General features: G+C 43.4%; 1 protein-coding gene across 3 annotated transcripts; it reads right to left on the bottom strand.

Annotated features, from left to right (window-relative positions):
* Window positions 1-1,735: 1,735 nt before the first annotated feature.
* On the bottom strand, window positions 1,736-11,777 carry LOC139464558 (kielin/chordin-like protein). 3 transcript variants are annotated; one of them, XM_071246080.1, is made up of 8 exons: window positions 11,596-11,777; window positions 10,531-10,548; window positions 9,322-9,492; window positions 8,041-8,175; window positions 4,876-5,013; window positions 4,375-4,530; window positions 3,104-3,277; window positions 1,736-1,915 (listed from the first exon to the last, which is right to left on the bottom strand). In XM_071246080.1, exons 1-8 carry the CDS (start codon window positions 11,753-11,755, stop codon window positions 1,776-1,778), a joined length of 1,092 nt encoding a protein of 363 aa, XP_071102181.1. In that variant the 5' UTR covers window positions 11,756-11,777; the 3' UTR covers window positions 1,736-1,775. The 3 variants fall into 3 exon arrangements, with proteins under 3 accessions (XP_071102181.1, XP_071102180.1, XP_071102179.1); XM_071246079.1 differs by having other exon boundaries at window positions 4,876-5,016; XM_071246078.1 differs by having other exon boundaries at window positions 4,876-5,016; window positions 8,035-8,175.
* Window positions 11,778-14,155: the final 2,378 nt, after the last annotated feature.

Genomic DNA, 14,155 nt, shown 5'->3' on the forward strand with positions numbered 1-14,155 from the left:
TCGGGAATCGAACCCGGGTCTTCGCCGTGACGAGCAAACGCTTTCAGCGCTGGGCTACCCGACCGCCCCTGATTGGAAGAAGGTGAGGTTGAAGAATTTGATTCATGTAGCGATTTGCTGTCAAATTTCTCTGAACCATAACCAAGTCAGATCTGTTGGTGTAGGATAAAGGCCCCCACACCATGACACTACCTCCACCGAAATTGTCGAATTCACGTCCACATTGTGGGGCCAAACGCTCAGTTCGACGACGATAAACATTTTGTCTTACATCTCGCCGGTGAAGAAGAAATCGTGATTCATGGCGAAATCACACTCGTCTCCTGTTTCTCAAATTCCAAGGCTGCAAGATATGGCACCAACGTAAGCGTCGCTGTCGATGGATCTGTTGCAAAACAGGGACGATAACTTGTCTTCTGGGTCGGATTCCAACCTCGCGAAGATGGTTCCTGACTGACAGCCTGGTCCAGTATCCTCCTCAAACAAGGGATGCGTCCTACAGTCTCCGTAGCTGTGGCATTGCGATGACGTAGGTTGAACAGTCGAATGTAGCGATCCGGTGCAGGGGTGGTAATTCTTGGTCGGCCGGTTCTCGGACAGCCTGCAGCGGAATTGAACTGTGTGTATCGATCACAAAGGCGGCAAACGGTGCAACAGAAGACTGGGATTCACCTCTATTGATACGTCCTATGGCGATATTCCGATCGGCATTGCTGAGTCTCGGCATTTTCGAACTTGAAAGATGTTGACAATTGAATGACAAATTATTGGCTTATGCTTGCCTTTTTATAGCCACTACCACGAGTTACGAATGCCATAACTTGCAGGGTGCTGCGTTAAAGAACAAATAAACTGATCAGAGAATGAGTGTATGCATATGTATTTCAGTGATCCATTCATATAATTTTCGACCCCTCAAGATCCGGGGTAGAATAGGTCTTCAGCAACCCATGCCTGACATAAAAGGGGACTATGCTTGTCGTAAGAGGCGACTAACAAGTTCAGGTGATCAGGCTCGCTGACTTGGTCGATGCATGTCATCGTATCTCATTGCGTCGATCGATGCTCATGTTGTCAATCAATTGATTGTCTGGTCCAGACTGGGTTATTTACAGACCTCCGTCATATTGCTGGAATATTGCTGAGTGCGGCGTTAAACAACAAACAAACTTATGTAATTTTCACGCTAGTTTACCGTTTACACCCAACGAGATCTGTTTCGTTGGATAACTGAGATTGATAGCCCCCTAGCGTTGATGTTTTATATCTACACTGTTAAAGACATTCTATGAGACCCGTGAAGATTCCGGGGTAGAATAGGTCTTCAGCAACCCATGCTTGCCGTAAAAGGCGACTATGCTTGTCGTAAAAGGCGACTAACGGGATCGGGTGGTCAGGCTCGCTGACTTGGTTGAGGCATGTCATCGATCCCAATTGCGTGGATCGATGCTCATGATATTAATCACTGGGTTGTCTGGTCCAGACTCCATTATTTTACAGACCGCCGTTATATAGCTGAAATATTGCTGTGTGCGGCGTTAAACAACAAACAAACAACATTCTATGCTGTGGTGCCTATCTGTGCAAAAGGCAGAGTCCATTGTACGATTGCGAGGATATCATGAACATGTGTTTATGGATCACTATTATCCCCAGCCTTGACAGAGACGGGGCAGTGCATCTACAAGTCGGTTTAAGCCCCGTAATCATAAAATGAATAAAACAATAACACATATTGACAGATATATTTCGACTTTATCGAGTGAGGATAACATTCAACCAATAGCCGTGCACACTAAACGTGTGCACGTGAATCTATTGCTACTGCATGTGCACGTGTTGCAGCCATCAGATGCCCTGACGATCTGCCCGTTACTGTAATACTTGTTGGTGCCGATGTCATAACAAGCACCGACTGAAAATACGACAATGATAATAATTAGTAGTGAGTGAGTGAGTGAGTTGGGTTTAACGCCGGTTTTAACAGTATTCCAGTTATATCGCGGCGTGTCAGCTTAATGTGGGAGGAAAGCCCGAAGTGATGCAGGTCTCAGACGTTTACCACTTCGCTGACAAACCTAGAAACATAATCGGGGCGAACCGGGATTCGAACCCACAATCATAGGTTTCTGGCGTGCCTAAGGGACGCAACTCTGCACAGCGAATCGCGGCGCCTTAGACGACTGGGCCACCCGTGCCCCCCTAATAATTAGTAGTAGTAGTAGAGTAGTTTGTTTGTTTATTGTCTATCGCCGCACTCAGCAATATTCCAGCTATATAACGGTGGTCTTTTAATAATCGAGTCTTGACCAGACAATCCAGTGATTGACATCATGAACATCGATCCAAACAATTGGGATACGATGACTTGCATCAACCAAGTCAGCGATCCTGACCATCCGATCCCGTTAGTCGCCTCTTACGACAAGCATAGTCGCCCTTTTTGGCAAGCATGGGTTGCTTAAGACGTATTCTACCCTGGATCTTCACGGGTAAGTAGTAGTAGTAGTAGTAGTAGTAGTAGTAGTAGTAGTAGTAGTAGTAGTAGTTTATTCTGAGTGAGTGAGTTGGTATGGCCACATTCAGCTATATTCCATCACAGCGGTGGACACCATAAATTGGTTTCATACCCTGTACCACCAACATTTGCAATCGGACTCGAACCTTTAGCGTGGCGAGAGAACGGTTTAGCCACACGGCTAGAAAACCGTCTGTGTGAATTGGCACCGTTTGGCTTTTTTTTAATGAGATCCTGCCAAATAATGAGGATTATTTTTGTCAGACGAACATGGAATAATTACATTTTGTGAAACCCCTTAATTCTGATCAATAATTTGATATTCATTCATTCGCTCCTCTACTTGTAGTAAAAGGCGACTATGCTTGTCGAAAGAGGCGACTAACGGGATCGGGTGGCCAGGCTCGCTCACATGGTAGATGCATCTCATCGTATCCCAGATTGATGCACTTGCTCAATTACTGGATTGTCTGGTCCAGACTATGTTATATACAGACCGCCGTCATCTAGCCAGAATATCGCTGAGTGCGGCGTTAAACAATAAACAATTTTTGAAACAAACAAAATGCTTCTCGCAATACGCACCAACGCCCGTGTTGCACAAATTGTTCGTGCACGACAGAATACCCGTGCTGCACGTGCAAGTGTTGCAGCCATCCAGTGACGTGTATGAATCGCCGTCGTTGTGAAACAGGTGTTGGGAGTTGTCATAGCAAGTACTTCCGGTGTGCGAGTTTCCGCCGGGGTGAAGATTGACTCCTGGAAATCGATCAAGGTGAGTGAGTGAGTGACTCGGATTTAACACCGCTTTGAACAGTATTCCAGTTACGTTACATCACAACGTGTCAGCTTAATGTGGGAGGAAAGCCTGAAGTGATGCAGGTCTTACACGTTTACCAGTCTGGTGCTGACAAACCTAGAAACATAATCAGAGCGATTCGGGATTCGAACCCACAATCATAGGTTTCTGGTATAGATAACATCTAGTCTCTGAAATGAAAATATTTTATATACAAACTTGTTGTTAAATTATCTTAATATAAAAGAACACAGAATTTCCTTTCATTTTCAGAGACCCTGAAACCGCTGTGGTCTGGACTTGCCAACTATTATATAATTGCATTGGCTCTATTGGATATGTTTGTTTCAGGGGCTGTGTGACCAACTCGTTTCTGATACATGTAAGTTTCGAAGCTGTGCACATTGAATTGAGACCGCCTCCATACGCTAGTGATAGAGAGCGGAAGGTCCGGGGCTCGATCCTTGCCCGCGTCATACAAGAGACCAAAAGATGGTACTTGTTGTTACCCTGCGTGAAGAGGCTAAAACAAGGACTGGTCGACTCGGAGTCAGTATACTGACTGACTGTATTCTGAGTGGTGCATTCATGTTAAACTGCGGCATGGTATCTCAGTGAGCTAGCACTATAAAATAAGCATTAGTCCAGATTAGTACAAGCAGTCACACACATACACACACGCGCACACACACACACACACACACACACATGCATGCACGTCGCTATATAAGTGCAATAATCTTGAGCGCGACGTTAAACGCCATTTCACCTATCACCACCTTGAATTGAGGCACCTTCGACGACTGAGCCAAGCTGACGCCGTGAAATTTCTAGAATAATTTTCAAAGTGGCGTTGACCCAACTTACTCACACACCATATTTAATCGTTCCAGAGACCAAAAAAAAATAAAAAAATAATGCAAGTGTAGGAATGAAAGAAAGGGTAGTTTTTCATAATTTTCATGTCAACAAGTTTTTCATAACTTTTGAAATTTCCAAGCAGACAAAATGGACACTTTTCAGACGTCATTCATTCGGATTGACGATTCTTCATTACCTATGTTCACCCCGGACGTGCCCTGTCCTGTGCACGTGTTGTGCGTGCACACGATGTTCCCGTTGGTGCACGTGCAGGTGTTACAAGCATCAGATGCCGGGTATGTTTGACCATTCTGGTACAGCTGAGATGTCGCTGGGTTCACGCACGTACCTGCTGTGGAAGTCATGCAAGACAGAAAAATACGTACAATTTGTACAAAACATGACATTCAATCATTGATGATACAGCACAAAGATGCATAAGAACTAATATTATTTCTTTAATGTAACGAGTTAAATTAAATGGACTTTTACCCCTAGGAAAACCTCATGATTATAGCGACTGGTGTGTGTGTGTGTCTGTGTCTGTGTGTGTCTGTGTGTGTCTGTGTGTGTCTGTGTCTGTGTCTGTCTGTCTGTCTGTGCCAGACTCGATTATTTGCAGTCCGCCGTCATATAGCTGGAATATTTCTGAGTGCGGCGTAAAACGAAAACCAGACGAAACGTCAACCCTAATTACCAATGCCTTGTCCTGTGCACGTGTTGTGCGTGCACACGATGTTCCCGTTGGTGCACGTGCAGGTGTTACAAGCATCAGATGCCGGGTATGTTTGACCATTCTGGTACAGCTGAGATGTCGCTGGGTTCACGCACGTGCCTGCTGGGGAAGTCATGCAGGACAGAAAAATACGTACAATTTGTACAAAACATGTCATTCAAGCATTGGTCATATAGCACAAAGATGCATGTGTTCATTGTTATTCCTGCATTATGATTAGCCGAATCGGTCACGTGTTATTGCATTCATTTCCCAAAGAAGGTAAAAAAATTAAGCCACGCCCACCGAAGCGGACTACTTTTATGTCTAAGGAATGTCAGGGAATCCCAATATTACAGTCGAGAGAATTCCCTTTCTGCTTAAGCGTATCGTCATGCACAGGACATTCACCGAAATTCATGCATATTCATCGTCCAAGTGTCTGTCTGTGTGTCTGTGCCTGTGTGGAGGGGGATGGGGATGGAGGAGGGACTACTGGTCAACCATAACTAATGCTCTTCATCTGTTTCTCGTAACATTAAAATTTAACATTTCAAGGCTGCCAAAAAGGATATACTTCATACCGCCTCCTACGAAATTAAGGTAAGTTTGGTATAAAGTGATGTCACTTTAATGAGATATTGACATTCCAAACAAACAAAAAGTAATTTCGATGCGGGGAATATCTATTAATTTAGTGAATGAATAACAGATATCTAACTGTACCTGTTGCAGAAAATAGATACAAGTATGTCTTTTTTAATCAATAGTCAATGCTTTAATCAAGTGATCTGTTAATACGATACGATACGTGGAGTTAGATTCGGCTTGTCCCGGAATAACACGAATGAGAAAGTTCGTTGACAGACCTAACTGAAACTGGTTGCAAAATCTGGTTGCGCATGAATATTGATACATGCCCAAATATGGGCATTGTTGACATTTCTGTGCATACGCATTAACAACATGCGCCTGCAGTTGTGTTTGCAAACATAACAGCACCGAGGCTCAAGATCCTTTTGGAAGAATTTCCTTAGTTTATGGAAATTCAAGCGTCATGTTGTTAGTACGCAGGACACCTTTAAGAAAATTTGGTAAGTCACATTAGCACCGCGCTTTGAATATAGGACCAACAGTCGGTAACTCGCACTCCCGTCTGTGTATTTAAAATGTCTCGGTTTCCTTGATCTATCAGCTGAATTAATATCACGTCCGTACCATTTTGGAAGAGGGAAATTAGAGTCTTCGCCATAGACATTCATGTTAACTGTACTACTCTATACTGAAGACGTGAAAATCAACAAACTCAAGGCGGCTTGCTTGTAAGTGACAGCGTCGAACGAAGGGCAAGGTCACCACCGGAATAAGAAAAGACAACCGTGATCTACTCACGGCGTTTTACGCTAGAGATAGGGAATGTTATTGTTCACATTTGTGCCACTTTGGGCCATATAATCAGAAATCAGTCACACTTCTGCGGAGTTTTCGAATGATTTGTATCGGAAATGTTCAATTTGAGTGATCTGGTCGTGCAGTCGTGAACAAACAACTCCCGAAACAGTGCCACAAAATACGCTTCGATGGGGACACTGATGGCACAACCGGATCATCCCAAGTAAGTCTAGATATCTGTCCAGATAGCTTAAACTGACTTCATTTCACCACGCTTATCCTTTTACGTTCAATCAAATAGAAAGTTGCTAAAGTGGTCGGGTGCGCCACGCTGATGGGGACCCCCCGATCTATTGATCAGTAGGCGTACTTTGTAAATGGATATAGCTCGATTGTATAATGTCTATGGAAGCTCAATGCAGAACTTATATATAGAATGCAAACCGAATTTGATGCGTGTGACTATGTTGTTTGGTTTAATAAAGTGTTAGTAAATATCTCTCGCGCTCATGAGATTGCTTCAGTTCTGCCTGCATTGTTGTTGCAAAATGAATGATGTCTCGCGATTTTTTTTATGAATGAAAAAAGTAGTCCCGGTGTGACGGAGGTCACGGTTATCCAATCAAATGAATAAAACAAGGTCAACCTTATACGACACACGTGTGACGTACGAATTTAGTATCTTACCACCTGTATCTTCACCACGTGGGTAATAATGCTGCATATATGCGTACAAACTGTGAAGGGTGTAAATAAATCACTTCATCATACCTCCATGTCAGAATGATGAGATCTGATTGGTCCACGTGATATTGATAATATATTGTGTTACCCCCTTGCATTTCTCAGCGGGGGAATAAATCTTTTATACCCCGCCACGAGCAAATCAGGTTTCACGTGGATATCTGAGAGACAGAATAAATCCCTTACACCCCGCTTCAAAGCAAAAAGCCGTATGCTTTCTCCGAGTCAATGAAAGTCACGTGGCATAGCGCAAGGTGTTTTCTATTAATTTTGAGTTTGTTTTAATTCTTTTACAATGTCATATTAAAACATGTCGGTAAGATAAGTTCGTTTACAAATCATTTTGCGCGTCCGGAAGGAAGCAAAAATGTATGACCATATAAGTTATAATCCAAATTGTAGATTCCATGTTATATACAACCAAGTGTCAGTGATTGATTTTCTGCATTATAACATTGAAACCTCCATCTGTAGTAGTGAGTGTGTATCATTTTACGACGTTTTTGTCAATATTCCGGCGAGGGACACCAAAAGTGGACTTCACACATTGTACCAATATGGGGAATCGAACCCGGGCCTCCGGCGTGACGAGCGAACGCTTTAACCACAAGGCTACCCCACTGACCCATCTTTTAAAGTCAGTGAGTGAGTCAGTGAGTGAGTATAGTTTAACGCCGCTTTTGGCAATATTCCAGCAATATCACGGCGAGGGACACCAGAAATGGGCTTCACACATTGTACCCATGTCGGGAATCGAACCCGGGTCTTCGGCGTGACGAGCGAAAGCTTTAACCACAAGGCTACGCCAACGACACATCTATAATATGCTTATGGACATTGCCATAACATCAGTATTTGGACTTGCAGCGTGCATTATGTAGCAAACATTATTACAGAGCGCCCCCTATCCTCAAGATTATTGACACAAGTAGATCCAGGAAATAGCCACATGTTTTAAACGGAAACCAGACCAAACGTCAAGATTTTCAAAGAAACCCTCATTACCCATACCGTGTCCTGTGCACGTGTTGTGCGTGCACACGATGTTCCCGTTGGTGCACGTGCAGGTGTTACAAGCATCAGATGACGGGTATGTTTGACCATTCTGGTACAGCTGAGATGTCACTGGGTGTAAGCACGCTCCTGATATCCGAAAAATCCGACTTTTTGTTCAGTTTGTGCAAAACATGTAATTTCAATCAATACTGATGCACCACGAGGATGCGTGACAACATATGATATTCCTTTTTAATGAGATGGAGACTCCATTTTATTTCTATGGGAGTTTGGGGATTTTTAACGAATAGTTTGTACAGAAGTACATGTATGTACAAAATGAATAGTTTGTTGGCAGTGATGAAAAAAATGAATAGTTTGTTTTGCTGGAAATACCCACATGGCAAATTTTAGGAGTGAAAATGAAGTGGTGCCGAGGAAATAAATGGTCTGTAGGAGTGAGTGAGTATGGTTTTACGCCGCTTTTAGCAATATCCAAGCAATATAAGGGCGGGGGACACCAGAAAACGTCTTCACACTTTGTACCCGTGTCGGGAATTGAACCCGGGTCTTCGGCGTGACGAGCGAGCGATTTAACCAATAGACCGCCCTAGTCTGTTGGGTACGATTGGGGAAAATATTGTTTTCAAACCCCACCACCACTACAAATCCAATGGATTCTCCCTTACGAGTTAACAAATTGAATGAAATGTAATCGATTTTGTGCTTGAATAGCTTTTTGCGAACGAAAAAATTAATCAATCGATCTCGGAAACCTACAAGTGTTAATTTTCATTTTCACACCTTAACGGTTAAGCTCGAAGATGCTTGTGGTTACAGCACTTGAGAGTGAGTGAGTGAGTGAGTCAGTGAGTGAGTATGGCTTAACGCCGCTTTAATCAATATTCCAGCAATATCACGGCGGGGGACACCAGAAATGGGCTTCACACATTGTACCCATGTCTTGAATAGAACCCGGGTCTTCGGCGTGACAACAAACGCTTTAACCACTTGGCTACCCGACCGCCACTACAGCGCTTGTTCGTCAAGGTATAGCAAAATGTTGATGAAGTGTTTTACTTCGATATCCTTGTCACTTCAACCTCATTGCCCAATCGCCCAAAATGAAAACACAAAGAAGAGAGTAATACTTATGTATGCATCCTCGATAATCGAGAGTATACGGCGATGGCTTTTAAGCCGTCAGAACGGCATCAAAAAGCGCAATTTTGGAAGGAGAAAATAACGAAACAGGAATTGTTTTTAGCATTATCGCTTTTTCAATGTATTTACCCCTGCCTGGTACAGACACGGGTCCTGTGACTGGTCTGGCTGTCACGGCTCCCGAACACGCTGTGGCGGTACACTGAATTCCTGTCACGGTGCACACACAGGTGTTACAGCCGTCAAGACTGCCGAACTTGCTTCCCAGGAACTCGAAGACCCCATTGTACAAGCAGCCGACGTCTTCATTGAGAAACGAGAATAGTTTGTTTAACGTATGTCACAGGAGAGGAAGGGATGATGATGATGATGATGATGAGTGCGTGAGTGAGTTGGGTTTTACGCCGTTTTTAATAGTATTCCAGTTATATCACGGCGTGTCAGCTTAATGTCGGAGGAAAGCCCGAAGTGATGCACGTTAACCATTTCGGTGAAACCCACGAGCACGGGTATGGTGCTGACAAACCTAGAAACATAATGGGGTCGAATCGGGATTCGAACCCACAATCATAGATTTCTGGCGTGTCCAAGGGACTCAACTCTGCACAGCGAATCGCGCCGCCTTAGAGGACTGGGCCACCCGTGCCCCCTGATGATGATGATGATGATGATGATGATGATGATGATGATGATGATGATGATGATGATCCAGGGCTGGTATCCTAGTATCAACCACCCGCTTGCTTGGTCTAGAATTTAATATATACAGTTTCATACACTCAAAAAATACTTTTCACATACCCAGCAAACCGGTGAAATTGGTCTTCAGCAACCCATGCTTCTCGTGAGTGACGACTAATCTTATCGGATGGTCAGGCTTGCTGACATGGTTTAAGCATGCCATCGTATCCCAATTGCGAAGATCGATGCTCATGGTAGCAATCACTGGATTGACTCGGTATGTACCAGATGTACCCCGAATATGACCCTTGGTTCGCCAGCACCATATCCGTGCTCTTGAGTTACACAAAAGTGGTAAACGTCCCAACCCTTGGTTCCTACAACCTTTACCATGAAGGTAAGTTTTGGAGAACTTCTGTTTAAAGTTTCATTTCCTAGGTGTTAAAGATGCGCAGGGTGAAATATGAACAGCATGTGCCCTATGTGATTTGGACGATCCCACTATTTCTGACAGGTAGTGTGCCTTTGCTTGGAATTCACGTGCACGATACCGTTACAAGTAACAGCGCCACGCCCTCCATGGAAAACATATTGACCGTGTCACTTATTTCTTTCAAATGATATGATATGATATGATATGATATAATATTTTTTGCCTACCTCCATTTGCTCTTTTATCTGAAATGAATAGAAAATTTAATTTAATTTGGACCAGAAAACAGGACTGATTAACTCACGACCCCGACACTGGAACAAGCATGCATTTATTTGATGGGCTTGCATCCAAAACATGGTAGTGAAGTACTTCAATCTGCCCAGGAAGTTGTAAGTGAAACAGTGTCTTGAACAGTCACGTTCAAAATTTGGGAGAAATGATACTCAGTTATAACTAGACACAGAATAATCCACTCAGAAAGTTTTTCAAAATTCTCCAGATGTTGGACACCAGCGAGAGTCCCGGGGATCTTATCTTACACTGATAAAACGCCTCGCCTTTATAAACCAAACGAGGACAATTCACTTAAACACACTAACAAACACGCATGTTTGATTAAAATACAAAGCCAAAAATCAAGGTAATATATAAATATATAAAATATATAATTTCGATAGAAAAAAATATCTCCATTTAAATTGAACAGGAACCCCAGTGAGATGGAACATTCTGAAGCTATTCTAGACTTGCTTTATTGGGATTTTCCATTACAGAAAAGGCTGGGCGGAAGTGGAAATAATATGGTCCAGAGATTGTAAGACAGAAAACAGTCAAGGCTATGACTTGAAAATGTAATTCATCTTTATCTGTTTCATGAGGGGCGGTCGGGTAGCCTAGTGGTTAAAGCGTTAGCTCGTCACGCCGAAGACCCGGGTTCGATTCCCGACATGGGTACATTGTGTGAAGCCCATTTCTGGTGTCCCCCGCCGTGATATTGCTGGAATATTGCTAAAAGCGGCGTAAAACCTCACTCACACACTCTGTTTCATGAGGGGCGGTGGGGAAGCCTCGACTCCCGACATGGGTACAATGTGGGAAGCCCATTTCTGGTGTCCCCCGCCGTGATATTGCTGGAATATTGTTAAAAAGCGGCGTAAGTACCATACTCACTCACTATATGTTTCATGAAAAAACATTTAAAGAAAAAAAGACCAAACTATATTGTTTGCATGTCAGCCTAAATCCAGAGAGTCATTTTTGAAATAATGGACATTATAAAAGGTACCAACCTGCATTTAGCGAAGCGGCCTCACCCCAAGCAAACAATAAACTACAAATGACAAGAATATTCATTTTGAGTCGAGACCAGCGAGTCCTGCGGGCCGAGCTCGTGTGTCGAGTTGTGTTCCTAGTCCTGGGTTGATAAGGATCTGTCTTGGGGTCGCACATGTGCAACTGTTTCCTATGATATACAGAGAACGTGCTGGGTCAAAAGTTCGGGTAATGTGTGAACTGTGAACTGTGACCAGTGGCTCCTCGGTTGAAAGTTTGAATCGTATTCTGGAAGCGTTATGTAACATGACGTATTTGTGTCCATATTTTGATAACGGTGGCTCGGTTTTTGAATAGACCAGTGGCTCCTCGGTTGAAAGTTTGATTCGTATTCTGGAAGTGTTATGTAACATGACGTATTTGTGTCCATATTTTGAGAACGGTGGCTCGGGTTTTGAATAGACCAGTGGCTCCTCGGTTGAAAGTTTGAATCGTACTCTGGAAGTGTTATGTAACATGACGTATTTGTGACCATATTTTGATAACGGTGGCTCGGGTTTTGAATAGACCAGTGGCTCCTCGGTTGAAAGTTTGAATCGTATTCTGGAAGTGTTATGTAACATGACGTATTGTGTCCTTCATATTTTGAGAACGGTGGCTCGGTTTTTTAATAGACTAGTGGCTCCTCGGTTGAAAGTTTGAATCGTATTCTGGAAGTGTTACGTAACATGACGTTTTTGTGTCCTTGATAATTGTGAACGGTGCCTGGTTTTATTAAGATCAGAAGCTTTGAATGTATTCTTTCAGTGTTATGTAAGATGACGTTTTTGTTTTTTACCTTGTGAAAGGCTACCGGTTTTAGAATAGACCTTTGACTCCAAGGGATCAACGTTTAGTTCGTATTCTGTCACTGTTGTATGGTATGACGTTTTTGTATCCGTTTTCACTTGTGAACGGTGCCCAAAATCATTCAGTAACTTTGCAAGATAAATAAGAGCCACTGCGAGATCATTCACTGCAATTGCCGTTTGACAAATAAATCTTTCAAAATATTTCTGCTGCTGTTCTTGTTATGATATTCCTGTTGTGTTCTTGTTCCTGTTGTGTTCCTGTTTCTATTTGTACCCCTACTATTCCTAAGTATGAAACCTGCAGAAAATACTGAATGGAGGAATAGTTTTATCTGATGTGAGTGACAAGCATGGGGTATCAGTTCTACCCAGAATCTAAACAGGGAGACAAGCATGGTGTATCAGTTCTACCCAGAATCTACACAGGGAGACAAGCATGGGGTATCAGTTCTACCCAGAATCCCCACAGGGAGACAAGCATGGGGTATCAGTTCTACCCAGAATCTACACAGGGAGACAAGCATGGGGTATCAGTTCTACCAAGAATCTATACAGGGAGACAAACATGGGTTATCAGTTCTACCCAAAAATCTCCAACAGTTCTACCCAGAATCTACACAGGGTGACAAGTATGGGGAAACAGTTCTGCCCAGTATCTACACAGGGTGACAAGCATGGGGAAACAGTATTACCCAGAATCTACACAGGGTAATAACCATTGGGAAACAGTTCTACCCAGAATCTACACAGGGTGACAAGCATGGGGAAACAGTATTACCCAGAATCTACACAGGGTGATAAGCATTCGGAAACAGTTCTACCCAGAATCTACACAGGGAGACAAGCATGGGGAAATTGTATTACCCAGAATCTACACAGGGTGACAAGTATGGGGTATCAGTTCTACCCCGAATCTACACAGGGTGACAAGCATGGGGTATCAGTTCTACCCAGAATCTACACAGGGTGACAAGCATGGGGTATCAGTTCTACCCAGAATCTACACAGGGTGACAAGCATGGGTTATCAGTTCTACCCAGAATCTACACAGGGTGAAAAGCATGCGGTATCAGTTCTACCAAAAATCTACACAGAGTGAAAATCATGGGGTATCAGTTCTACCAAGAATCTACACAGGGTGACAAGCATGGGGTATCAGTTCTACCAAGAATTTGCACAGGGTTACAACCATGGGGTATCAGTTCTACCCAGAATCTACACAGTGTGAAAAACATGGGGTATCAGTTCTACCAAGAATCTACACAGGGTTACAAGCATGGGGTATCAGTTCTACCAAGAATCTACACACAGAGACAAGCACGGGGTATCAGTTCTACCAAGAATCTACACAGGGAGACAAGCATGGGGTATCAGTTCTACCAAGAATCTACACACAGAGACAAGCACGGGGTATCGGTTCTACCCAGAATCTCAACAGGGTGACAAGCATGGGATAACAGTTCTACCCAGAATCTACACAGGGAAACAAGCATGAGGAAACAGTTCTACCCAGAATCTACACAGGGTGACGTGCATGGGGAAACAATTCTATCAAAGAATCTATACAGGGAGACAAACATGGGGTATCAGTTCTACCCAAAAATCTCCACAAGGTGATAAGCATGGGGAAACAGTTCTACCCAGAATCGACACAGGGTGATAAGCATGGGGTATCAGTTCTACCCAGAATCTACACAGGGAGACAAGCATGGGGTATCAGTTCTAC

The sequence above is a fragment of the Haliotis cracherodii genome, unplaced genomic scaffold (genome assembly GCF_022045235.1).
Source record: "Haliotis cracherodii isolate W230 unplaced genomic scaffold, xgHalCrac1.p SCAF_17, whole genome shotgun sequence".
In the NCBI taxonomy this organism is placed as follows: Eukaryota; Metazoa; Mollusca; class Gastropoda; order Lepetellida; family Haliotidae; genus Haliotis; species Haliotis cracherodii.

Coding starts and splice junctions, on each gene's coding strand:
- LOC139464558 (XM_071246078.1), bottom strand. CDS start 11,755: ATGTGCGACCCCAAGACAGATCCTTATCAACCCAGGACTAGGAACACA. Junction 3,278..4,374: donor CACGTCCGGGGTGAACATAG/GTAATGAAGAAT, acceptor ATCGATTTCCAG/GAGTCAATCTTCACCCCGGC. Junction 1,916..3,103: donor TTTGTGCAACACGGGCGTTG/GTGCGTATTGCG, acceptor TCGTATTTTCAG/TCGGTGCTTGTTATGACATC.